The following is a 26847-nucleotide window of genomic DNA, read 5'->3' as shown; positions in this document are numbered from 1 at the left end:
TAGGAAAGCGAAATAGTTGATGAAGGCAAAAGTGAAGGCGCAGTGAAGAAAGAACGCCGCCGAGTTGTTGAAGCTGTGTGCCCCCGAATCTCGAGGCAAAAGAGAAAAGACAGCAATAAGTCAAACACACCGCACTTCTTGCCACCACCCCCCGCCGGGACAAACGGGGCCTGCTAATGCTCTGGTATTCGTGATGGAAACCGTCTTGAATGAATTTGCGGATGAGAGAAGACGGCGAAAGGCGAAAAGAAATGCCAGGAATTCGTTAACTGAGCTCGATTGAATGAAAGCTCTGGAGGAGGGGGTGGGGGGAGTGAGAGGAATAAGGGAAGAAAGTTATCGGGCACCTCCAGGTTTTTAGCTCAGAATGAAGTAATAGACCACGACTTGCAGACCCCGGCGCCGTCCGTCGCCAGCAAAACGGTTAACGGTCTTTCCAGTTCGATAAACCGTTAAAGGATGTATCGACCCTGAGGAACATGTTCGCCCGTAATGGAGTAACCGAATAATACTTGTTAAAGCTGCAGATGTTTGATTTAGATGAACTTATCCGTACAGGATGGTCGGCCTACGAAAGTAGTCCATGCTTATCGTAAAGAATTCAAGCATCCTCCAGAGACCGCTCATGGTGGGATCCTTTGCTATACATCCTGACCTTGTTCCAATCTTCTTTTCGTCTATTAAGAATACACATCGCCACATGTTTGACTCATCCTAATACCTTTGTTTTCGTTTCGCAGGGAAATCAAGACCCCAACGCGTGCACCACATGCCCAAGCAACGTTACCATCACGATGCCGGATTCGACGACACGTCTGATCCAGTGTCCGACGCGCGAACCAAAAAGCCCCAAGCACAACGAAAAGGAGAGCTATCTCTGCTGGTCCACCAAACATTGTCAACAGAGTAAGTTGCAACCGAGCCCGATCCATCCACTACTGTGAGTAGTGCGTGTACCGATGAGCAAATATTCATCCCTTTTTTCCGTTTACCTTTTCCAGAATGCCCCGCAAGCTGCCCAAAATCCTGCACAATAACGGGCGAGTGCTGCAGCCCGAGCTGTCTCGGGCAGTGCGGCGGCGTGAACGGGACGGAGTGCATGGTGTGCCGGAACTTGTACTACGTCGACTCCGACGGCCGGTCCCGGTGCGTCGACAAGTGCCCGGACGATCTGTTCATGTTCGCCGAAAGTCGGTGTCTGACCGCCGAGGAGTGTTACAACCAAAAAAAACCACTCCATCGGTTGCATGACAACACGCCGAACAACCCGTACGTGCCGATCAAGGGCGCGTGTCAGCTAGACTGCCCCGAAGGTCACTCGATGTCGAAGGACCCCGTTACCAATCGGCAGGCGTGCGTGCCCTGCAAAGGACCCTGTCGAATCGAGTGTCAGAGCATGGTGATCGAGAGCCTTTCCCAAATCAAGAACGTGGCGGGTTGTACCATCATCAAGGGATCGCTTTCGATACGAATCCGCCAGCTCGGTGGAGGTAAGTGAGCTAGAATTTCAAGAGCCGATGGGCTTTTGGCTTGGACCTAAACGTACTCACTAGACGCTCTCTCCTTCCTCCCACAGATAATGTCGTCCGCGAACTGGAGAAGTACCTCTTCTCGATCGAAGAGATCCATGGCTACCTGTCGATCGTCCGTTCGTACTCGCTGATGTCGTTGAGCTTTTTCAAAAACCTGAAAGTTATCCGTGGCAAAGAGCTGGTGAATTCAGAGTAAGTGTCAACGGGTGCCACGGGTCAACGCGGCGTCAAATCAACGGTCAACCGTCAAATCAACGGTTCACGTGATTTTGTTTTCCGTTTTCTTTGCAGCATGTCACTGAGCGTGCTGGACAATCAGAACTTGCAGGAGCTGTTCGCGCAAGATGTGCGCATCGAAAGGGGCAAAGTAATGTTCAACGACAACCCATTGCTGTGCGTCAAGTATATTAAAGCGTTGAAGAAAAACTTTAACGACGGCGTCATGATCGAAAATGAAGCGCAGCTGGAGCGTAGCAACGGTTTGCGGACCGCCTGCGAAGTGTTCACGCTGAAAACCAGCGTGACCAAAATTATCAGCGATCTGGCCATCATCAAGTGGGATTCGTTCAAGGAGTTGCCGGATAATCGCCAGCTGATCGGTTACGTCGTGTACTATAGCGTAGCTCCGGAGACGGGCGAGATTGCGATGTATGACGGGCGAGACGCCTGCAATTCGCAGAGTTGGCGTGTGGATGACGTGCGCAATCAGCTGGACGAGAACCAAACGACCCACATCTTAACGCGGTTAGACAATAACACACGGTACGCGTACTACGTCAAAACGTACACGCTCTCGCTGGAAAACGTCGGTGGTCAGACGAACATAACGTACTTCAAGACACCTCCCGGTACGCCGAAGAGTGTGCGAAATTTACGTGTCACGGAAAACCTCGAAACCAATATGGTGGTAAGTTTTTAGGCCCCGCGAACCATCAAGCAACCCTCAAACCCTCAATGCAATTCAAACCCTCATATATCATTTCATACTTTCATATTCTAAAGATCGTCTCCTGGGTTGAGCCGGCCCACATCTTTGGAAAATTGGAAGAATATAAAATCGTTGTCGAGATAAACGACGAGGATAATGAAATGATCAAGCAACGGAACTACTGTACCGATGGTAAGGAATTAAAAATAGCTATACCTTCTCCACCGTGCATCGTATAATGCGATCGTGTCGTGTCAAATTTGTTTATACATTACAGAAATCCAAAGGCCACCAAAAACAAGCATAACGCCGGATGTGACGACCCCGGCGCCTGCAAAAGATAGCAGCGCGACCGGGGTTTGCACGAAGGATGACTGCGCTTCGTTTTGCCAAGAGGCCGGTTCGTCCACGGCCGACAGTTCATCAAAGCTCGACCCAAATGAGGCTGATATGGCGATCGGATTCGAGGATTGGCTGCATAACTATGTGTATATCAAGTACGTAGAATGATTGAATGGATCAATCAAGAAGATTGGAAAAATGAGAGATCACTGCAGACCATGCAACGAGCCAGAAACCGTGGGAATAGTTTTTTAAGAGTTGCTTTGCATTCATTTTGGTTACTATCGATGAACGGCCTGTAAAGTTTTTCTGTAAAACAGAAAATTTAGTATTTTTTACTAACTGAACTAGCAATTCAGGAGTTCGGTATATGTTCTGGAGGAAGATTGCAGGCAAGGATGATCATCACGCTTAATGTTGGCAACCAACAGCATTCATTTCCCATGGCTTTGTACCGAGGACCACATTCGATTAGTCGGGATTTTATTTTACTAAAACATCCGCGAGGTGTCCTGGGTCACATAGGCAGAAAGTAGTTTTGCATCGACCTCTCGTTTTACCGATCTTGGGATAAATGCGAAACAAAAACAACACTCTAATACATCTACATTGTTTTCAAACCATAGAAATCCAAAAGCAAGTCGACGTAAACGAAGCCACGATGAAGATATGACCCAGACGAGTGGTAACCAGTCGCTCGTTTTCCCGAAACACTCCGATAGCGAAAATTTTCCCGATCAGACGACGAAGGTGGAAATTGGCAATGTGAAGGACGAGAGCGGAGAGTACTATCGCGTGCTAAGCGAATCGACAAACGCGACAAATATATCGTTCCCGTTGGACCACTTCAAGCACCACTCGCTGTATGCATTCCGTGTGGTGGCCTGCCGGGAAAAGCCGGCCCCAATCCAGAACGGCGCCCAAGTATTTGACATGGTGAACAGGTGTGGCCAGGAGCAAACCATATTCTATCGCACGCTGCCCCTACCGCACGGTAACGACATCCCGGCGGACTCGATTCAGCTGGAAGACTACTCGAATAGCACGCAACGCGTCATCAAGGTTCACTGGCGACGGCCGGAGAAACCAAACGGTCCGGTAGTGTCGTACTCAATCAAGTACCAGCGAACCGACCTGGACTCGGTGCTGGCAAACGTGCTCTGCGTGCCGGTCGATCTGCACAACCGGATGGGCTTCGCGATGCTGACCCGGCTGGACTCGGGTAACTACAGCATTCGCATCATGGCCACCTCGACCGCAGGGGATGGGTCGTACTCTTCGGAGAAGTTTCTCTTTCTAGAGAAGTACGAGACGGACGGTGTGGGCCGCTTCTGGGGGCTCTATCTGGCCATCGCGCTCTTGGTTTTCGCTGCGTGTGGTGGTGTCGTCTTCTATTACTGGAAGACGAAGTATCTGCCGGCGGCCAACAATATGCGACTGTTTGCGCAGGTCAATCCGGACTACGCCGGCGTCACGTACAAGGTAGACGAGTGGGAGGTGCCGCGGGACAACATCATCCAGCTGGAGGAGCTCGGCCAGGGCTCGTTCGGCATGGTGTACAAGGGGATCGTGGTGAAACTCGGCCCCGACACCAACATCCCGTGTGCGATCAAAACCGTCAACGAGAACGCCACCGACCGCGAGCGGGACAGTTTTCTCATCGAGGCGAACATCATGAAGTCGTTCAAGACGCACCACGTCGTGCGACTGCTCGGCATCGTCTCCATCAGCCACCCGATCCTCGTCGTGATGGAGCTGATGGCGAACGGTGACCTTAAGAGTTACCTTCGGCGGCATCGGCCCGATTACGAGAACGGAGAAGAGTCCTCACCGCAACCTCCGACGCTGAAGCAAATCTACCAGATGGCGATCGAAATTGCGGACGGTATGGCGTACCTGTCGGCCAAAAAGTTTGTACATCGCGATCTGGCCGCGCGCAACTGCATGGTGGGTGAGGATCTGACGGTGAAGATCGGTGACTTTGGCATGACGCGAGACATCTACGAGACCGACTACTATCGCAAGGGCACGAAAGGCTTCCTGCCGGTGCGGTGGATGGCCCCGGAGAGTCTGAAAGATGGCATGTTTTCAAGCGCCAGCGATGTGTTCAGCTACGGTGTGGTCCTGTGGGAAATGGCCACACTTGCCTCGCAGCCGTACCAGGTAAGAGAAAGGGGGAAACAGCCGAAGTAAATGCGTAGTGTGAAAGCAACTTTAACGTGTAAAGTAGGCTGTGCCTACAAACGTACAGCTCGTTGCTTCAAGTGGTTGATTTTAGTGACGAGACTAACGGTTCAGTGACGTGAGTCAATGCAGAGTCAGTGAGTCAATGCAGAATGAGTGAGTCAATTCTTTAATTCACTCAGAATAAAAGATTTAGCTTAGTAATAATAATTTGGTTTACTCAAGCAGACTCGCCGCGGTACAAGCATATTCGGGCGAATACATATAAATAAATAGTTTCTCGATATATCCACTCACTCTGACTCAGTTTGCACTTCACCTGTGGGTTTCCACCAAATTCATCAAGAGTGGTTTATGCTGCGTTAACTCAAGCCATCCTTCTTTCTTCTTCATCGCTCTAACGCAGGGACTGACGAACGACCAAGTGCTGCGGTACGTGATCGACGGTGGTGTTATGGAGCGGCCCGAAAACTGCCCCGACAAACTGTACGAACTGATGCGCATCTGCTGGCAGCATCGATGCAGCGCACGGCCAACGTTCATCGATATCATCTCGATGCTGCTTCCGGATGCAAACGATCAGTTTGCGTTGGTGTCCTTCTACCACTCACCGGATGCCATCGAAGCGGCCGTTGCGCCCGGCAATAGTAAGGAACACAACTTCCCCCCTGCCCCCGAACGTAGTCAGGTGATAATTTACACACTTTTTACCTCTTTTTTCCTAGTGCTAGAAGATGATGTAACGGAACCGCTGCGTGCGAATGAGGACGTAATTGACGAGGATGAAGATGATCAGTATGCGATCGAGATGGTCGAAGGTCGGTTAATGCAAAACAACGGACCCAAACCGGACATCCGGTCGCCCAACTCACCACAGAGGTGAGCATACCGTGCTCTCGTTAAATGGGTTTGGTAAGTAGTAACTCACTCACTAAACTTACTTAAGTGAAATATCTTATGTTGGTACGTTTTTTTGTTTTTTTTTTCTTCAGAAATGTTATCATAAGCCAAATGGTCTGAAGCTGTATTTATGCGACGCATACGGCTTACATTTTTGGAAGTTCGTGAAAGGTAGCCCATCACCATAGCAACCAACAATTGCAACGCATAGCAAAGACCGGTCAACATCATTTACCAACACTAGAACGGCATAATTCAAACGAATTTGTTTTTTGTTTGTCCAACACGCAAAGGCAACCTCTGTCCGCTGAAAAAATCATCATTCACATTGAAAACCATCCCAATCCAGCAAACCGACCACAAAACACATAAGCAGAAACAGTGCTAGTTTTTTCGAAATAGTTTGATTTACTGAACATTTTGACTCTCTCCCTCTCTCTCTACACACAAGTTTTTACAATCTCCAGGTTCAGAAAACGGGTCTTGTCTCGGGTCGTAATTTCAAACTTTCCTTCGGGGACAAAACGCGCTTCGGTTAGACGACCGCCTGCGATCTGTTATCGAATTGTGTCGCGCCGAAGCAGACAGAAGCAATGTATGTTTCTTTTTTTTTTCTTTGTATTTGAAATTCCCAATCATCCCATTTCCCTCCCAGTGTAGAGTTGGCAATATATGGCGAGGGTTCGATAGTTTTAATTTTTTTTTTATTTAAATTTCTCTTCGCTGTGCTCCTACCGACCTGAACTCACCGCCATCTAGATAACACACTTATAATATGCGCATTAGCAACATGAGAGAGAAAGAGAGAGTGAGAGACAGGAGGGAGGTCCGTATTCTTTTTGTTACGTTCTTTTTCTTTCGTTTCCGATATGCAACCTGAGCCTTCTTTACCGGATTTTAATTTTTTAAAGAAGCAAACACATATACAACAAGCGCGTGCGCTCGCGCATATGCAAAGGAATACAGCAAGTGAGCAATCAAAGAAAAAGGGAATTGTAAATGAAGTATCCTTTAAAATTTGCAGTTTGAAACAAACAAACAAACAAACAAAATAATTGAAGCTTACGGCAATGAGTACGAATGGTGCGGAGTAGAAGCAGGAAGAAGAAGAAGAAGGGAGGTTAGAATCGGATGTAAAATAATAGAAGAATGGCTAGGCAAGGATTTATTGTTGAGCATATAAGATAGTTTCGATACCGAGAAACAACATGTACATTTGACTGCACAGGTGTAATTGGAGAGCGATAGAGGGATAGCAAAGCAGGAAACCCGGGCGAAAGGATTTGTTGTAAATATAATTTAGTCTTTTTCAGGTGTAACAAAAACACTAAATGGCTAGTGGAAGGACTATACTAGCGCGTAACACGGTAAAGTAACTAAGTGTGATTGAACAAGAAAGACGAGTAAGAAAGGAATGGAGAAATAAAATCACACAGCTGTAGACTTGCTTATTGTGGGTGTTAATACGTGCGTGTATGCATGGATGTGCTCATGAATGAATGTGTTAAAGTGGGTGAATGGTAAAACAAACTCCAGCTAGTAGAAACACAGCACAGAAAAGCCCAATGTTGCGTTTCCTCACAAAACCACCACCATCCTTCTTCGGCCCAAGAAAGCGTTTTGTTCCATTTCGTAAAAGTAATATAGTTCCTCCTTTAGTCGAATTGCTACGGATGCGAAATGTCTGCATAGGCAGACGGAATGCACTTGACATGCAGAACAAACAATCGCACCCGGATAAAGAGAAGCAATGCAAACCGCTACATAATCCGTGGCCTGACATGACATTGTCCCTGTAAGGCTTTAATTATAGAAAAACAAAGAAAAACCCTCGTTCCGTACGGGTTAGTTTTTAGTCAAAAATTCTTTTTTGTAACGTACACACACACACGATTCCAAATAGTTTAAAAAAAATTATGTTTCAGCAACCGTTTCAGCAAACTCATTCACAAACATAACAAATAGAATATTATTTTAAAGCTACCCACGGATTATTATGAAATGATAAGCGAACGAAGGAAAGAGGGAAAGAAAGGGTAGAGATCGTAAATAAGATAAGCAAACGAAAATGTACATCAGACAAAAATAGTTCCTTAGCTAAATAGCTAAACAAACAATAGTGCCAGCGCGTACTACCAACTACTTGTGAACCTAATTTCCTGGATGTGTGTGTTTTTTTTTAGTTAAGGTACCACCAAGATAACAATCATATTTTTATCCTGCTGTACTGTATATATATATATATAGCATTTATATATAGCGTACAGCGTGGTAATATAGCGTATAATTCAAGGGCTGGTCGTTTTATTTAGCGATTCTTTTACCGAGTAGAGACGAGCGAGCTATACTTTAGTGTAGCATTACTGTTATTTATCAACATCGGACAATTCAACCGGGAACCCGCCGCCGCAACGTGGTCGTCATAGCCGAGAAGAAACCAAAACCAATTTGTACATATACGTGAAAAAGGAAGGAGCCGATAGGGGCATCGATAAAAACACGAAAAATACGTGCAACACAGCAACCACAGGATACAGGATCAAGAAGGGATGTGTGTGTGGCAAAGAACCAGAGAGTGTCACAGTCAAAATAACACACGGGGTTAATCGTTTGAATTTTAACTTAACACTGATTTAATGATGCCGTTTATGCACCAGAATTTCCTCATAGCATTCGTGCTGTTGCATTAGTTACAGTACGACATCCTAACTATTCTTTATGAAGAACCGGGCGTTGTTTGAATCTGTCCAAACATGCGCTAGAATCTGTGCTTAGCTTTGTTTCTATGTTTCTTGCGCTGTCGTTGGGTGCATTGCCTGAACCTCTCGTGTTCGATGCATCGCGTTCCGTGTTGATGCATGTTAACTTGCGATCACGATGCCGATCGTTACCGGGAGTTTAGATGTTTCGGGTTCATTTATGGCCGCGATCTACATACATACATCGGTGGCTGTTTTCTTACACCCTCTTGGTCGAACCGTCCTAACCTAACAAACAAATGCGAGATCGACCCATTCGTTCGTTATTTTCGATCTGTTGTTTGGGCATCTCTCGTTTCCGGTTATATCGTGTCCTTTCGGAAAGTTTCTTCATTTGGAACAACGATCATAGCCGGATACCGGAAATGTTACAATTTATAGGGGAATTTTTCCTTTGTTGATTCGCGATCTTTCTTGGGTTCTGGTGTTTTTACAGTACAGAGCCTTTCACAAGTTCAAATTAGATCGCCGTTTTATTGTTTTTCGAAACCTTTCTCGTTGAGCACATCGTTGGCGCAGCAACAATGTACGTGTGTATGTGTGTGTGTAAGCGCATGTGTGTGTGTTTATATAATTTATTTTTCGCCATACCAAAAAAGTTTACTCACGGTTGGCTGTAACGATGGCTACGACGGCAACGACGACCAGAACGAAACGTAGTAGGCAGCAGTGTGTTCAAAGATGCAATTCCTCGTCACTTCCTTTTCTTTGACCCCGTTTCATGTTTCATGTGTTGTACGTTGCAAATGGATTAACCAGGGGGCGATGTAATGTAATTTAAAGTGAACTTTCTCCTGAAAGTGAAAGGTTGGTTGATTAGCGATAATAGAAGTAACACTAGATGTAAACAGTAGTCTAAGGAGGATCTCCAAAGTACACCTAAGGAACAGAGTATTGAGTATATTACTCAAATCATAGTAGACCTCGAATGTGCATGAGCCAGAACAGCCGTCGGAAAAGCAAAGGAAAGCTGCCCCCACCGGGGGGAGGGATTCAGAGAGGCAAAGATGTATAGCACAGAAGAAGGCTAGAGCATAGGTCAGACAATAGAGCGTATTATACGGTGTGTAGCCTAAGTGTACATATTGAACAGGAAAAAAAAAATACACAAGTAAAACACGAAACCACACGGCTTTTGCTTCTGTTCTCGCGCAGGTTTTGGGCGTGTTGTGTGTACCCACGATGACTACGATGTTGTACAAAAACTCTAAACCCTTCTAGACAAAACATTGAAAAGAAAAAACACAAATCTAACTCGCTTCGGATGGAGAGGAAGGAAGGGAAAAGGGGGCGCTGGGGGGATAAAAGCAAACTGTTACTATTAGGGTGCTGTATACGCTTTTAATATAACGGCGCAAGGCAAGGAACGCATTTAACAAGTAAGAATTGTAAGCGACCAAAACGGAAAGGAAACGAATAAAAAAAAACCCGTGTATGTTTGTCTAAAACCATGGATGCAGCCAAGGAGGAGAACACTGCTAGTAAACGACATTTTAAAACACATAAAATTGCTGATTTTTCTTCCTCTCGAGTATATTAGTATTAGATTGTGGACATTACTTTTGTTTTTGGTAGTTATGTCATGTGAGCTGCAGCGCAATCCCTCCATTGTGAATTTCATTTCAACCGCTTATATCAGAGCTGCTGGTATATTCCCAGCCTTCTAGGATGCTCTACATATCTACATAGCTACGATGAATCCGAGACATAAACCATTACTGCTGTAAAAGACATACACCCGATCACTTTATAACATAGAAATGTTAAAAGTTTGATAAAAACTAAAATGTCTTTATTTGGTTTCTCGCAACACATTCACAGGGGGTAAAAAAGGCACAATGTGGAACAACAATAATAAAACCATGGTTCAAAAGTTGTAGTTTGCACGTTTCAGAGAAATGGGAATTTCACTCGCGCACGTGTTTGGCTGCAAATCTCTCGCTTAGAACTCCTCATTGAGCGTGGTTCGACTGTAGAAGGCGCGCGAATAGGCCGCTGGGCTGGACCGGCCGAAAAGACCAAAGCAACCGCGCCGGTACACGCACCAAATGGCCGCTGTGAAGGGAATGGCAATCAGTACACCGATGAGAAGTCCCATCAGCAGGGCCCCATCGTTCGACGGGTTGTTTCCGGCCCCATCCGGGCACCGCATGTGGAAATGTTTGTGTTCCAAGTCGACCATCGACTGGCCCGCCATCTGCTTCGGACTCGAGCATCTGCAAATGAGGGATGTGAATGCACTTAGTAGCTCGATCGACGTGTGTCGACGTCGTCGTGGTGGCCTTACTCGATATTGTTCAGGATGGCCGGCGTCGTACGCTCGATGATGGGAAGCAACGTGAGCAGCAGCCAGCGGTTGGAGCAATCGCATGCCCACGGATTGACGCGAATGTCAACCACCTCCATCGAGTCCCACTGGACAAGCAGCTGGGCGTCGAGGTAGGAGATGTTGTTGTTGTGCATGAAAAATCGCTTCACCGGCGGCCAATCGAACCGCTCCGGGTTGTCGGTGTCGTTGCGCACGAACGCCTGCCCGTGGAGGTAGCTCAGGTGCGGATTGTTGGTAATGTGGATCTCCTCCAGCGACTCGAGCCCGCGGAACGCCCCGCGTCCGATCATCTTCAGCTCGGTCATATAGGAGAGGCTTAGGTAGGTAAGGTTTTTGAGTTTTGGAAACTCGCTAAAAATATAAAAATCAAACGCGCGTATTACGCAATCCGATCGTTGACGGATGATTTTCCTCGAGGCGTTCCACTCACTTGCCCAACACGATCGCAGGAATGGGGTTCTCGTCCAAGCTGAGCCATTGGAGACCGACGGCGTAGTTAAGGGCTTCGGGAACCTCTTTCAGCAGATTGCCGGTCAGATTAAGGTACCGAAGGCTGCGCGGCGTGTGCAGTAAGTACTTCGGGATCGCCTCCAGCTCCATGTAGCTCAAGTCCAGGCTGACCAGCCCGGCGATGCCGGCAATGGCCACCTCCGACTGGTGGTCGATCACCTTGAACGTGTTCAGCTCGAGGCTGAGCTCCTGCAGTGCCGGCAGGTGCTCGAACAGGTCCGCATTGAGCGAATGCAGCTGATTGGCACCGAGCCGCAGGACGCGCAGTTTCTCCAGCGGCTCGAACGTGATGGGCGAGTAGTGCCCCTCGAAGATCTCCGGCGTGAGGGCTTCGGTCGTGAGGAGATTGTGCGACAGATCGAGAATCTCCAGCTCGGTGAGATTGATGAAGCAGCTTGCTTCGATCGTAACGATTTCGTTATGGCTCAGGTCGAGCATCGTCACGTTCATCGGCGGGAAGCTGGTCACATGCTTCAGTCCGGTCGATACCAGCAGGAGCCGTTTGGCGACGAATCCGGTCCCGTTCAGCGACTGCCAGGCTTCGGCGGAATACGTGTTCGGGCCGAGCTGCTTGCTGGTGCAATCGAACGTTCCGGTGTCAGCGTCGCACGTGCAGTTTGTGCAAAGCTTCGACGTCAGCGTCGATGGACTTCCATTTTTTGAAGCCTCCTCTACGTATGGCATCCATGCTGGAGTTGTCGTTGTCGTTGGCGTTGTGCTAGCTTCGGTCGTGTTTGTCTATAAATAAATGTAAAAAAAAGTAAACTCTATCGTTGATCGAATGTGGTAATAGCATTAACCCGTTTCAAGGCCAGATTTTAACATACCAAAATGGGTTTAGCATACCAATTATCAATCGTGTGATGAATCAGAACGAATAAAAATGAATGAATGGTGTAAAAAAGATTATCTCCTGCATCGGCCGGGAATCGAACCCGGGCCGCCCGCGTGGCAGGCGAGCATTCTACCACTGAACCACCGATGCATCTTACCACTTGGGATCTTTATACCCATCAGATTATTTTAAGCCTACTAAGATCGTGTCTAGGATGTAAGTTGTCTAATACATTTCAACTCCGATGAATGATCAGTTGTTTGACCGGTCATTCACATAGAAGTAATAATTTGTCATTCGCATCTCTGGAATTTTCTTTTATTTTCAAAGAAATACTCATCAAAATTAGGTCACTTCTTATCGTTTGCTATCAGAAGAAAATTTCCAATGCAGACTCGCATATCGATTGGCACATGGTTGAAACCAACGGAAGTGACACTCGTTCCGGGCTACATTAATTCCTGCTGACCGTATCTGCAATAAATCGATTACTAATACAAAGGCAAACACATGAGTCATTCTATATTCTCAGTACCTAAGCACTTGACAATTTGCTCCCATTAATCATCAAATTATCATCGGTAAATTGCACAACGACTGACAGCAGAGGATAATTTGCGGCTCACATCTCACAACCAATTTGAAAGTTACATGCTTCTCCCAGAGTCAGTGTCAACCGACGCAACTCAATTTCGACTAATCCTCATTTTATCTTTAAAAACCGGCAATGCCCGTTTTTCACCGCCTTATATACACTCTGCTACCGGAATTGAAATCTAATGTTTGCGCCTAAACCAACATGAACCACTTTTTCCTCGGTGGTGTTTGCCGTAGTTGGTTTGTGCTGATCACACTTAAGCCCTTCTAGCGTATGGACCTGCAGGTGACCCATAGTATTTTTTTTTTCGTTGGTTTTTTCTTCGTTATCGGATCGGTAAACGCAAGAGAGCTCGATGGATCCGCCTGTCGATAAGATAACGGCAAAACGGGACGAGCCTAGGGCACACGGCGGCAAACCATCGAAGTTCACGAAGAAATTCTATTTGCTGATACTGGCAAAATCTACGCAGCTAGGCTTAAGATCCAACGTACAGGTGGGAATTAGCTGCACAAAATTCCACGAAATTCCACCGTCTTGGTGAGATATTTTCGATGGTCTGTCACGTATTTTCGCTAGATACTTTATTTGATAAGAACAAATATTGCCTCTAGCACAGCTAAGTGCCTCTAGGCGCAGCAAAATACTGAAACATGACGAAATGTGCAGAGTTCGCTCGAAGTACTGTGACTAAGAGAAGTGCAGTGGCTAAAACACGTACTAACTTCTTACCTCGTCTGGGGATGCGTAGACAGGTTCCGGATTATGCATCTGCAGTACCACACCAATCACGAGCACCAAGGGCAAACTGGCCCAACATCTTCTTCCGACTGAATGCATCTTAACGACTAGGAATACTCAAACACCCGCGAGACCACGCGTCACACTTTTAAAGTTTGAAAGTCAAAGTAACCTTCGCTTCCAAAGAATCATGCGGCGTAGAGAACACTTTCACTTATTCTTGGCGTGATTGCACTTTCACTGCCCTCCCTTTAAGGGTCCTAAAGCTACAAAACTCCGGGACTATTCTCGCCAGTAAGTACAGTTACGGTCTGGCCAAACGCTCTGGCCCGTATGGAGTAATGTGTCACCTTACGCCAATCGTGTTGCTGGCGGAGTAAACGTATGAGTAACCGTTTGGCCGTAGATAACGCGCCCGAAACATAGTGAACACCTTTTTCCCTTAGGACACCCCTTGCCAAACACAGGGCGCGGGCTGGATGTGCGGGGTGTTTCACAGCGTTTAGGTGTTCGTTATCTTATCACTCGGCACGATACCGAAAAGACCCGCTATTTTCCTCGTTGGCGTTGGGATTCATTTTCTCCGGTGAGATGGAGCCACTGCTGGGTGATTTTCATTCTGCGTTTATCCAAACCATACTCCAAGGGTAGCTTCGATCCAAGGTGGCTCGCCTTGCTCGCGAAGTAGATGAAGGGCCATGAATGATCGGAGTGATCGAACTTCAAATCACACACACGCACACGAGTTAAGGTGTGCACAACGGCTGCCGCATTTGTCTATTGGTCAAGGACAAGCATGGTGTTTTAAAACCGCCAACACACTCGACGGGCGGGAGAAACGCATAAATGGGTACAGTTTGCGATTTTTTTTTCTTTTCCGTTCACTAGCACCACGCGCTCCAACAGATGACCTTGTAATAGTTGGCGTTGTGTTTATTATTTGTTTTCACTGCGTAGCCCATTATGTTCCAGTTCCATCGATCGATCAATTCCACCGAAGATAGACGCTCCACTAACAATTTTGCTTAGAATGCGATCATTCCTCTGCGCCGCGACTATTCGCGATCAACAAAGATCAGCAACTGACAGTGCTGGGCATCGTGATGCGCGAGGCGCCGAACATGATCGTAACGTGACTGGACTACCCAAACAATCTCGGGGAGCGGGACTTTCGGGTGGAAAGTGTGGAATTTTCTGGTACAAGTTTATAACCTTTTAGGATGATAAAGGAATACTGAGTACGGTTATTATCTTTTTTAAGGAACGAAAATAGCAATTTTGAGACACGAAAAGTAACATTCTACTCAATCCAGCTTGAGCCCAATCCGAGAATGCTGTCACTTTACTGCCAGCACTCGCTAGCTGCCAAAATTGACAGCAGATAAACAAAACACCAATTGCTAGAAAAATATAAAATATTACGCAAGTTATAACAACTTTTGCCTGTGTGTTAAACATCTATTTCGCACCCCCCTTGGTTCTGGTTGTCCGCTGTTTGCTTTAGCACCTGCACCCTACCCCGTCCAGGCCTAAGAATGATCTCGTAAAGGACCCATCTTTTAATCGGCAGGTGGCTCTGACTTCAGTGTGGATTTCACTTGCATCAGAAATGCTTTCGCGTGCGCTCGTTTGTCGTGGTTTCTTCTATGGTCAGCAACGGTCATTGGCAAAAGCTCCATGGCTTCGAGTGGCCTTTAGCAGTAAGGCTCCATCGTCAGACCATAATAAAATAGAGCGCATCTGGAGGCTACTGTTCGGGCGCTATCTCCTCGTGACCAACACCGTCAGTTCCGGGGTGCTGATGATGCTTGGAGACATTGCGGCGCAGGAGATTGAGATGCGACGGGATCATACGGCACCTTCTACCGGATACGACTGGCGGAGAGTTTGTAAGCATTTTTCACTCGAGTTTGGTAGATCGATTCATTCATGGCCATTGGGTTTTTTTTTTGCAGTTAACATGACACTCGTTGGAATTTCACAAGGCCCATTGCATCATTACCTGTACAAGTGGATGGACGTTCTGCTGCCCGGGGCAAGCGTGCGCACGGTGTTTAAGAAGATTGGCATCGATCAGTTCGTTATCTCGCCGATCTTCATCATAACCTACCTCTACAGTGCCGGCTTGCTCGAGGGCGCCTCCGTCCGCGACTGCACCGACGAACTGAGGCACAAATACTGGACGATCTACATGGCCGACTGGCTCGTGTGGCCACCGACGCAGTTCATCAACTTTTACCTTCTCAGTCCCAAGTATCGTGTGCTGTACATCAACGGCATCACCATGCTGTACAATGTGTTCCTTTGCTACATTAAGCATAACGACGATTTGGTTTCACTCATCACCGGCGGTGATGGCGGAACCGAGGGAAAGGACAAAAAGACGGCCAAAGATTCGTGATACTAAACACATACGGTAAAGAATAGTACGAGTTGATTAATTTCTTCAACGATTATTTAGTTTCCCCCAACAAACATTCTTACTCTCACGTGGATGTACTTAATATACCCTCCGTTCTCCGTATTCGTTATTGTATATCCTATTTTATCCTAGTTGTATTATTGCCTTGTTCTAAGACCTTTTGCGTCCACAGGTGATTTATCGCCGACGAAATGGACCACCGAACGATAGTAATACTTGTTTATTGCTCAGATTTTGTGCGCTGTGTCGGCATCGCCACGGGTAGGTAGTAAACCGGAGGGGGGGAAGAAATCTTGCGACAAAGTGAGTTACTAAATGTACAGTGCGGGTATAATGTACTCGGAATTAGAAAGTATGGCAAACATGTAAAATAAAATCTCCTAGGGGACGCGAAGTGTCCTTAACAGTCCTTGAGCAAATGATTGTTTTCGTTCTTGTCTTTTCTTTTTTGTCATTCTTCACACGAATTTTAACTTTCACAACCAAAGAGTAGTTAAAAAACAGTGTACGAAATTGTAGTTTGGAAATCTGTTTTTCTGGGTTTTAAATTGAGCAAAACTGTCACCGTACATTTTAAATCTAATTTAATGCGAACGGCCCATCATTTTAACGCAGTTTGATGTACCACGAACCACAACTTAGTTTAACCTTCTAGTATTAAAAATCTATCAATTTAGGATTAATTTTTTTAAACCAAATTAAGTACAGTTCAACCCACAGATCGTCTAATACTTGCATATGCTTCGGCAAGAGAAGCCCTTTTTTCCCTTACCGAATTTAATGGAAAACGTATCCGAAATTCTTCCAAAATGTTTTACTAACTAAAAATAAGACTGATAAAGCCAAATGTGATGAGATATACGTTAGAAGCTGCCTTTTAGGATATTTGCGAATTCTACTATTCGTACACCAAAATGTTTAAAATAGATGGTCAGATCACACACAAATTAGTTCTCTATGTCGTTGGCAAGCAATTTGAAAGTGTCCTGATTCGTGTTTCGTCCACTGTTTTCAAATCGAATCCGAAAGACTTTTGTTTACCTGATGGCCGATCATTCAATCACCTTCGCTCCGTACGTGTCCCACTGGGCGATGGAGGTCGCGTTCACGAAACCCCAGCGCCACTTTTGACGCGGATTGGCCCCATCGCACGGGTTCACAAACACCGCCCGGGTGGTCGGGTCCATGTCCAGGCAGCGATTGTTCTTTCCCTGCTTCAGCATCTGACTGTCCGGCTCGTACCGCCACAACTGATTGCCCTGACCGCCGTGACAGTGGTAGAGCAGAATCTTCGCATTCGGTACACTCTCCGACACATCCCAGCACATCTCGCCGAACTTGATGCGCAGATCGCGGTGCCAGGAGAGCTGGAAGAACTGGTTCGATTGCGGCTGCTTCTTGTCTTCCGCGCACGAGTACAGCCCGATCGTACCCTTCTCGCCGTTGTTGAGCGTGTCCACGCAAAGGGCCGGATGGGGCACACTCTGGATGGCACCGTTGGCGAAATCGGGCGGCTCGATCGGGGGATACTTTTCGACCAGATCGAACGCAACGTGCGTCATGAACCACTTGAACGGTTTGCACTGCAGCTTCTCCCGGATGGCCAGCTGCTTCGAGATGTCACCCACGTCCGTGTTTTCGTACTTCTTCCGATCGCGCATGTACAGATACTCCTTGTACTCGTCCATCCACACCTCGGCGACACGTTTGTAGTTTCGCGTGAGGAAGTCTTTCTTGCGCGGATTACCGAACGGTGCGTAACCTCGGTAGATGTGGCCGACGCGGGAACACGGTGCATCGTACATCCTACCGCCACACTGCCAGATCTTAAAGCTCAGCTCGTATTGCTCACCGCCCCAGATGTCCAGTCCCTCGTCGTACCCTCCGAGTTCCCAGAAAAACTTTGCGCTGATGGCAAACAACCCGCCCGCCATCACCGGACTCTCGAACGGCTCCGTGGGGTTCTGAAGATCCTTTGGCAGCAGCGGGAGTCGCTTGTAAAAGAACTTCCAATCGAAGGCCCCCCGAGCACCTTCATCCTGCGCTCGGTACTCAAAATTGTCCCAATCGATTACGTCGATGAAGGGGCAAACGCACGTACGGTAGTCCTCAGCGATCGGCTCAAGCAACGGGGGCAGCCAGTTAACGTTCGCTTCCGTGTGTGAATCAAGAAATATCAACACATCGGCCGTGGCCACCTTGGCACCCGCGAGTCTGGCAGTGATCAGCCCGGACCTTTCCGGCAACCGTACTATCTTCACCTTGGGCATGTTTTCCGCCACAAACTGATCCAGCTGGTCCTTCAGAAACTCCTTCGTGCTGCAGTCATCGACGAGTATGACTTCCGCGATCAGTTCCGAGGGTGACCGGAGGAGGACACTGGCCGCCGTTCGGAGCAGCGTGCTCCAGTGTTCGTTGTAAAACGGCACCACCACGCTCACCGTCGGCAGCTCACTGAGGTACTGCTTTTTGCGGCAACCACGGTGCCGGATGTCCGGCAAAGAGCGATTGAGCGAAATCAGGTCGCTCAGCACCGCGTTGAAACCGTTCTTCTTAAACAGCTTGTCCTTCATTTCCGCCTCTTTCTCACTTAAATGGCCCGCCTTTCCCTGCTCGCCGATGCCGACCCGTTTGGCCTCCTCGTGGATGAGCTCATAGTTATGCCAATCGATCCGCTTCTGCAGGACATTTTTCGCCGGTTCGTTGAAGAACGATCCTTCTCGGGCGTGTTGTATCAAGGATTCGGCCTGACCGAACAAACCATTCAAAGATGGCTGTTTGTTGTCCACCGAGAACGAGCGTATGATGAGGGTTAGAAACAGCAGCACGCCTCCAGATACAAACACGTACTTGATCAGGGTACGCAGGTTTCGCCTCATCTTGATGCTACATCAAAGGACGCAAAAAACATCCGACATCCGGAGTAAGAATCTATTCTTGGATACTGTAAAACAGCATTAGCCTTCCTTACCTTTTCGATAATCAACCCGATGCTTAATTCCAAGCAGTACTACGACCCAAGAACAGGTACAAAACTACGATGAGCTGGCAGTTTCGATTCCAGTGACCACGATCCGTACTCCTATAACACACGCTTCACACACAGAGGACACACAGCTGCACTTCGAATTCCGGGGTGTATGCTTCAGTTCTTCGACTATTGGGTCGATTGCAGCATCCTTACTTCCAAACGACGAGCAGAGCAGCAGCACCTTTCACTTGACTGGCAAATTTCAGGACAGGTAAAAGAACACGAAATTGAAAACCGGTATAACGGGTCATCCTTCTTATGCGCCCCGCATCTTACCTTTCATCATAAGAACTTTCCCCGGGAAGAATGGAAGAGAATGGGAAGCAATTCGGCAACCTGAATTTCCAACCCCTTCACTATCCACCGCGCGCGATCTGATACGACGACGTGCCCCAATCCTAATGTAGACGTGTAGTGTTTACTGCAGCGAAGAGATAGCAGCAACAAGTGGTCCGCGTCGTGTTGTTTTGGGAACTGTTCAGTCAGCAAAGACGCGTTGTTGTTATGAACTCATGAGACAATTCATTTCATACTACCCACATGGTAGGCACACACGGTGCTTGGCACGCAGAACAATCCGTTCCCCCGTTGCGGTCGGGGCACGTTGACCAAATTTACTAGTTGATTGGATTCAATCAGATTAAGCGGCACTAGACGAATATACGCAAGCCATTACTTAGCAGCAAAAACCTGTTCACAGCACCGCATTTTTTATCCCACCCGGGAAACAAAAACACCTATGTAAATACGGCCACTGTCGGTTCGGTAGCATAACAAAAAAGTCCCATCGTCTGAAACGATTATTTGAAGCGACACCAGTTTGGTTGGCAAAGTTTGTGAAACTTGATTCTCCTACCGACCTCTCATCCACAATACCGCATTTGACAAAACCATCACATGAAGCAGATGACAGGTAAATCACTGCATGTTCTGCATCCAAGCAAACAGTTGTTAACTCTCAAACTCGGACATGTTCAGTTTCGTTGATGAAACATTCTCTCCTCGCATACTTTTATCAATTAATTACTTGAAAACGTCGACCACACACCTTGGAGACATTATAATACTCCCCATATGGGTGGATCGATTAAAGTTAACCAACAGAATTTTTTAAATTAATTATTGATTATTGTTGATTGAAGGGTTGATTATTGAAAAAAAGATAAAAGAAGGCTTATTTCCTCATTGGTTTATTTCAGTTCAAACGATTTTGCGACGGCGTGAACGACCTCTTTCGCTAAGTGTTTTATTTCGATGTAAATTGTATAACAAAATAATTCTAGCGTCGAATTTCCTAATATAAAAAGATTCTTAACAGTTACGTGTGCTGGAAAAGCTACATTTGTTCATTTGATCTGCCGTTCTGGCCCGTTACCATTTGGTAAAACGCTAGCAAATCCTTGTCATGGGCACCCGCCTCAATTTGTTCATTCCCTGCTCCTCTCAAGCGTGTTAGTTACTGTGCTCCAGGAAAAATGGTCACCTCCTGGATGCGGTCAAGTAGATTCGACTCAACTCTCAAGATGCTTAAATCCTATAAATTAGTTCAGAAACTACCAAAGTTTACTTATTGCTATGTGCTTCGCGCGTTTATGCCAAATTGTCAGACGACGAACTACAACCGACGTTTCAATACATTCCTCGAACGGGATCTGCTGCCTTTATCTTTGACAAAACTGGGACAAAACTAGGCTTATTTCACGAATGGTCTCGTGCGATCGTCTTCGTTGTTTTTAACTCACTAAACTCTGGTTGTTTTGATGTGCCGAAAAGTTCTCTGATCGTAAATTGATACAAAAACAAATTAAAAAAAAGCTCGAAAATGGCAATCATAACGCAAATTGGTATAAATAGGAAAGCTACGTCTCATTGTAAAACCATATGAAATAATACAGCACATTACGGTATTACAAATAAATTATGACAAAAAAAAACTGACGGTTGCACACTAAAGGTGTAGATTCCTGCGGCACGAATTGTATGTGATCTGAGTTCGAACATAAAAAAGTATAAATATGCAAAAGAATAATCATTAACGAAACAAGAACCCAATTAAGCGCTGATCATCTAAGCGTCCTGCCATTTAGACGAACACTATGCTATTTTTCTGTCCGGCCGCAATGTCTTTTCCTTGCTGATTGGAAGTGACTGCGGTCGTCGATGAGGAAGAAAGCAGATCGCAAATTTTATCAAATGTGTCTTCAGTCAGAATGGCAGCCGGAAGGAATGCAACTTCCTTATAACTGAAACATAAAAAAAGACATGGCACGTACAGAATTTAAATTAAGAAATTGGTTGTAGATTCACGAGAAATAATTGCTTACGTTTTCGACTTGTATTTTTCCTGTATTGCTTGCTGCTGGGTGGAAGCTGCGGCGTTGTGGGTCTTGCTTAAATCCAGTATAATGTTCTTCAAAGCCGACAGCCGATAGCCGATATTGTTTTCCAACATTTTCGACCACATCGGAAGGTCGAGCGCACGACGTGCTAAAGCCAACGCGCCGGCTGCAATTTCCGATTGGACGTACGTCAAGTAGGGATCAGCATCCAGTAGCGAAAGCTCGCAAATATACTATAAACGATCGGGAAAATAAATATAAGTGGGAGAAGATTCAACGGGCAAACCCAAATGATCTTACCATGGTCAAGAATTTAACTTTATCCGGTAGGTCGTTCATCACGCAGTAGAGATTGGTGAATACCAATGAAGTCGGTACGGTCAGGTCAAAGGAAAGGACCTTCAAAATCAACTGCTCCATGCGCAGGACTTGAGTCTTGGTGTACGTGTCGTCGGTGATGTACACGAATTCGCCTACATCTGGTGGGTAGATTTCCTCGTATTTACTGTTTTAAAGAAGAGTTAGCCATGAAAATGTGTTCAATTGTATCTATCTAGAAGTATAATGGTTAAAATCGTCTGCTTACGCTGCAATGAACAAGGCCGCAGTGCCGACCAGCTGCAACTTCGCACGAACCACCGACATGAAGCTTAAAAACCGATCGATGTAGGAAACGGCAAGGGCCAGTGTTTCGCCGTGTAGTTTGTACTCTTCCGACACCTCCACTAGCCAGTCCACCAGAATGGTGCGCATAGAGTGGGTAATATCGGTTTGCTTCTGCATATACCCCGGTTTCGGACGGTTTCGTCGCTCCGCCTCTTTCAGATACATCAAAATGTCTTGCTGATAATCTTCTACCTCGTAGAACCGTTCACGGTCATTTCTCGGGATCGGAACATCTTCGACAACGATGACACTCGACGACTTGTCTACCGACATCGGAGAGTAGCTTTCACTGACCGACATGGGTGTTTCCAGCAAATCCACATTTTTAATCTCCTGCAGCGGTCCCCTGATGGAATGAAAAATGCCATAAAAACACCAATGTTTATCATCGATACAGCAGGTAATCATCAACATTGTACTCACCGTTTCTCATGGTGAACCTCTTCTCTTTTAGCAACATTTAGGTGAGTCAAATTTTCTTTCGATTCATCGTACACCTGGAATGCTTGCAACACCTCTGAAGTGACGGTAACCACCGACTTCTGGGCAACCTTCGCCTGCAGGCCAGGCGCTTTCGGTTCGATACCATTTTCATCTCCTACCTTCGGTAACAGTACGGCTCCGGCAGCACGCTGATGTTGTAGTTTTCCCTTCGCTTCTTTGACCTGCTTGATTGAGATTAAAAACCAAGACGATTCAAACATTTAATAACCGCTGCGCATGCGCGAAGAGGGCACAATTTGAACTTACCGCCTTTTCTGCATTCGGGACGTTTCCCGGCTGAACATTGTTCAGTACGCTGAACATGGTCCGCTGCTGCTGCAGAAGTGTGCCGGTTTGCAAGGCCTGATTTTTACCGGCCTGGGCCACCACAGGATTCAGTGTTCCTAAAGGAACGGTCGCTTTCTTGCCGCCAGCGGGAGCATTGAGGCGGTTTTCCTTCTCCAAGTCTTCGTGCACTCGGAAAGTCGCCATTTTTCAAATCAAATCTTTCGTATTGTCTCTACGCACAGACTACTACGATCGCTTTCGGGCCGAAGTTAATAAAATGGATGTTGCGATGGAGGCTGCGTCAGCGCCTTGCTGTGCGTATGTGTGTTTGTGTGCGCGGAACACTCTTTTTGCGTTGCCGATGGCGTCGGCAAAAGGATGTGCTACGGGGATTTATTGGAATGCCGATATGCTTGTAGGCTCCGTCTAATTTAACGAAGAAGTTACTACTTTGGGAATCCACAAAATTTTAACACTTTTCTCCACGCCAAGAAAATGCGTGCGTGCGCGCCGTTCCGTACTGTACACCCTTGCCTGGAGAACGCGTCTCAAAAGGACATTTTCCTTTTCGGGCTTTGTGTCGTTTCTTCGAAACAGACTACACTATTCCACGTTTCCAGGTAAACGAATCACAATTTTACTTTGTTACATACATTCGGGAAACACGAAAAACGTTTCACAAAGTACAATTTTGACGAAACAAACTTATGCTTCCCTCACCAGCGGCAGCGATGATGCGATGAGATGCGCTTCCTTTTTCAAACAGATCTGCCAATCAAATGGAGGGAGTTTACAACAGCTGTCAACGGTCGAACTGGGCCGTACCTCATGGCGTGGTCTTGCAACACTTCATGACGTCATAGAAGCATTGCGACCGCGGACGGGTGTGCAAGCGAGACACATATATCTCATATTTCCGTGCGAAACGTTGGGCAGTCATTGTGATGGACATCGACTATGGTAGTATGTCCGGAATTGGAACATCAACCCATCTGGCAGATACCGATAAGTTGAATTGTTTTCAATTTTTAGTACAAGTATCTAAAGGGCTGTTTATATTATTATATTGTTAAATATGTTGATACATAATTTGCTTTTTTATCGCCTACCATTACATGCCAAATGTAATGTTAGAATTTATTGGTAGCCACCAAACCATGGGTTTCTTGCACGGTGGTACTTACAGCACACAACCGACAATCACAACTGACAGCTTCTAACCTCACTTTGCGGCTTGAACATATTGTAACAATAACAACAACAGAAAGTGTTCAACGCATAACAACGTTTTTCTCGTTGTCGGTGATGGATCTGAAAACATTCAAGTATGTTGATTTAATTTATCTTCCAGAATCGTCGTTTCATAACTTTCCCTTTACCACCCTTTTGGCAGGCTTCTTCATCCTGTAAAGTACTACAAGGATTATTTGGAAAAAGATATTCGTCCGGATGGCCGCTTGCTTGAAGAGCTCCGACCATTAGCGATCAGCTACGATGTGATCAACAGTGCCGATGGTTCTGCGATAGTCAAGATCGGCAATACGACCGTGGTTTGTGGCATTAAAGCAGAGCTGGCAGTCCCTAAAGCGCTCGAACCGAACGTGGGCTACCTGGTGCCAAACGTGGAAATATCGCCAGTATCATCGCCTGCCTACCGACCCGGGCCGCCATGTGATGAGGCTCAAGTTCACAGTCAATCACTAGCGGACATCGTGATCAATTCACGGTGTATCGACCTGCAGGACCTGTGCATTACCGCCGGAAAGCTGGTGTGGGTTTTATACTGCGATTTAGTTTGCTTAGATCACGATGGTTGTATTTTTGATGCGGCTGTCATAGCTCTTGTTGCAGCATTGCAGACGGGTCGGTAGAAAAATCTTGAACTTATATGCGAAAAAGAATTCGCAGCCTTTTAATGATGATCTTTTCCATGCACAGTAAAACTTCCCAAAGTCAAGCACAACAGCGATACGGATGAAACGGTGACCGATATGTCTTCTCTCACACCACTTACCGTGCATTCGGTTCCCGTGCCGACTTCATTCGTTGTAATAGCCGGGTATGTTTATATTACGGTGATTTCTAGTTGTGAAACATTCGAACACAACTTCTCATCTCGTTTCATCTTTTAGGCGAACTATTAGCGATCCTACGGCGGAAGAGGAAAAGCTTGCCACTACGACACTAACTGTAACGATGACCGACGAAAAAATCAGCTTCTTCAACCAGTCCGGAGGACAATCAATGGATGGTGAAATGCTCCAAACCTGCACCGCTAGTGCGATGAAACGGGAAAAGTCGGTGAAAAATATGATGAGTAGCATTTTGCAAAAGAGAAAACAAAATAAAATGAAATAATATGATGAGCAATAATGTAATCAAATACTACTCCATGCTTCAATTGTAGCTCAATTTAATTAGGATTCAGTTCATTATTCACTTTTAGTTGTAACAGAAATACACCTTCGTAATAATCGACAGACAAGTAGCGTGAGTTACCTATACGTAGTAGGAAATTTCTTACGTCTGCTTTGCCAACCTTTAACCAACCCATTCGTTATTACACACAGCGATTTAGTTCCGTTTTTTTTGCTCCGCTACAATTACATCCTTTTAAGCCCGCTTCATCATCAAATTTCAAAGCTACCCTAACGCAATTATGTATGTTTACTTTTCGTCATTCTCCCCAACGCTTTGGTGTGAACTTATATATCTGGAAGGAAGATAATCCATCTACCTTCTCTCTCTTTATGCTGCTATCAGCAGCTAGTAGTAGTCATTGCCAGTTTGAACACTTCATGTACAAGATCCTGTACATCCTACATTACATATACGACGAGCGTTGTTATTAGGTTCATTTCTTTATGACATGTGGATCATCTTAGTTTTTAATGTGCATCGCTACACTGTTTATGCGCTGTTTATGCTACCAGTCAACTGAAGATTAAAATAAAACAAAAGTCCTAATTAGTCATCTTTTAAGAAGGTTACATATCGTCTACCGCTGAATATTACATTACATGGGTAATCTATCAGGGTCGCTTAATTTTACTAAGCATGTACTGTAATAAAAACACTGGTATGTGTAAGGTTTGTTTTTAAATTGTAATGATCAAGGGATTTTTAATCAAGTAATATTTCACTCAGTTTTAAAGAAGAAAACTGCCAATTTTCAAATAATTGTCGATTATGAACCAATGCAGGAAAGACAAAAAAGGGAAGAAAAAAAAGTACAATTCATTAAATAACATAGATTTTATTTACAGAAAAAGTAAAGAAAGTCAGCTGCTTAGATTTTCGTTCTGTTTTTCTAATTAACCGCTATACACAATCCGATTCGCCAAGCTTGAGGTAAACTAAAATCAAAGTTACGCAAAAAATGACTCGACTAAAAACAACGTTAATCGCTCTGGTGGGATGTTAGTCCTCAGTGTCATCCTTCGATATGCCGAACACAGTTCTGATGCTGACGCATTTGAACGCAAAAAAAAAACAAAACGTATACTAAAATCTTTTCTGGGTATATTCGCACCAGTTATACACGCCAACTAACTTAGGCACAATGCAGCGAAGGGAAGGAGGATGAGCATTACCCAACCACGTTTCTGCCTCAACCATGCCTGCGTGTGGCTGCGAAAAACGGAAAATTGCAAGAATTTGTTACGAGAACTGTTTCTATGAGTCGTCTATCTAAACGTTATCCGCGAATTAGCGCTGAAGTTTGTTCCTGTTTGCAGCATTTGCATGCTTCGCTTTACACATAATATTACTTAAATATATTGAATTTCATTATCCGCTAATGCCTTTCAACCGTCGATTCTTCGATCTATTTTCATCATTCTTCCCATTCTCAGACAGCGTTCGGTACTAGTAATATCAACAAATTTAAATTATTATCCACAGCTTCACACCTCTTTCTTTGCAGCATTCATATGAATATGCTTGGTTACTTTTACAATT

General features: G+C 45.8%; 6 protein-coding genes and 1 non-coding gene across 8 annotated transcripts in view; 3 read left to right on the top strand and 4 right to left on the bottom strand.

The window, feature by feature from the left end:
* Nucleotides 1-7865, top strand: part of LOC131258766 (insulin-like receptor) — a 44857-nt gene extending 36992 nt beyond the window's left edge. For both annotated transcript variants that reach the window (XM_058260147.1, XM_058260146.1), the window contains exons 6-15: nt 741-906; nt 1002-1490; nt 1577-1724; nt 1824-2439; nt 2535-2652; nt 2738-2957; nt 3429-4965; nt 5393-5633; nt 5712-5898; nt 5979-7865. In XM_058260147.1, the coding sequence (XP_058116130.1) occupies nt 741-906; nt 1002-1490; nt 1577-1724; nt 1824-2439; nt 2535-2652; nt 2738-2957; nt 3429-4965; nt 5393-5633; nt 5712-5869 (3693 nt within the window). In that variant the 3' untranslated portion in view covers nt 5870-5898; nt 5979-7865. The remainder of the gene's footprint in view (nt 1-740; nt 907-1001; nt 1491-1576; nt 1725-1823; nt 2440-2534; nt 2653-2737; nt 2958-3428; nt 4966-5392; nt 5634-5711; nt 5899-5978) is intronic.
* Nucleotides 7866-10587: 2722 nt separating this feature from the next.
* LOC131258768 (leucine-rich repeat neuronal protein 3-like) lies at nt 10588-14714 on the bottom strand. Its single transcript, XM_058260149.1, has 4 exons — nt 13650-14714; nt 11405-12222; nt 10933-11325; nt 10588-10861 (listed from the first exon to the last, which is right to left on the bottom strand). Exons 1-4 carry the CDS (start codon nt 13755-13757, stop codon nt 10588-10590), a joined length of 1593 nt encoding a protein of 530 aa, XP_058116132.1. The 5' UTR covers nt 13758-14714.
* Trnag-gcc (transfer RNA glycine (anticodon GCC)) lies at nt 12399-12469 on the bottom strand. Its single transcript has one exon. It is a non-coding gene; the product is annotated as a tRNA-Gly (tRNA).
* Nucleotides 14715-15267: 553 nt separating the features above from the next.
* LOC131269790 (mpv17-like protein 2) lies at nt 15268-16364 on the top strand. The gene is made up of 2 exons (XM_058272309.1): nt 15268-15547; nt 15614-16364. Exons 1-2 carry the CDS (start codon nt 15268-15270, stop codon nt 16057-16059), a joined length of 726 nt encoding a protein of 241 aa, XP_058128292.1. The 3' UTR covers nt 16060-16364.
* A 125-nt stretch (nt 16365-16489) lies between these two features.
* On the bottom strand, nt 16490-19923 carry LOC131258767 (N-acetylgalactosaminyltransferase 6). The gene is made up of 3 exons (XM_058260148.1): nt 19388-19923; nt 19052-19303; nt 16490-18966 (listed from the first exon to the last, which is right to left on the bottom strand). The coding sequence occupies exon 3, from the start codon at nt 18957-18959 to the stop codon at nt 17133-17135; it is 1827 nt and encodes a 608-aa protein (XP_058116131.1). The 5' UTR covers nt 18960-18966; nt 19052-19303; nt 19388-19923; the 3' UTR covers nt 16490-17132.
* Nucleotides 19924-20285: 362 nt separating this feature from the next.
* Nucleotides 20286-23652, bottom strand: LOC131258771 (G2/mitotic-specific cyclin-A). Its single transcript, XM_058260150.1, has 6 exons — nt 22867-23652; nt 22540-22781; nt 22037-22462; nt 21751-21955; nt 21436-21683; nt 20286-21354 (listed from the first exon to the last, which is right to left on the bottom strand). The coding sequence occupies exons 1-6, from the start codon at nt 23089-23091 to the stop codon at nt 21195-21197; spliced, it is 1506 nt and encodes a 501-aa protein (XP_058116133.1). The 5' UTR covers nt 23092-23652; the 3' UTR covers nt 20286-21194.
* A 444-nt stretch (nt 23653-24096) lies between these two features.
* Nucleotides 24097-25845, top strand: LOC131258772 (exosome complex component RRP43-like). Its single transcript, XM_058260151.1, has 4 exons — nt 24097-24212; nt 24281-24750; nt 24826-24946; nt 25020-25845. Exons 1-4 carry the CDS (start codon nt 24193-24195, stop codon nt 25243-25245), a joined length of 837 nt encoding a protein of 278 aa, XP_058116134.1. The 5' UTR covers nt 24097-24192; the 3' UTR covers nt 25246-25845.
* The last annotated feature ends 1002 nt before the right edge of the window (nt 25846-26847 follow it).

Source organism: Anopheles coustani, chromosome 3, assembly GCF_943734705.1.
Source record: "Anopheles coustani chromosome 3, idAnoCousDA_361_x.2, whole genome shotgun sequence".
In the NCBI taxonomy this organism is placed as follows: Eukaryota; Metazoa; Arthropoda; class Insecta; order Diptera; family Culicidae; genus Anopheles; species Anopheles coustani.
Note: the sequence above shows the minus strand (reverse complement) of the source record. Positions and strands in the feature narration are given on the sequence as shown.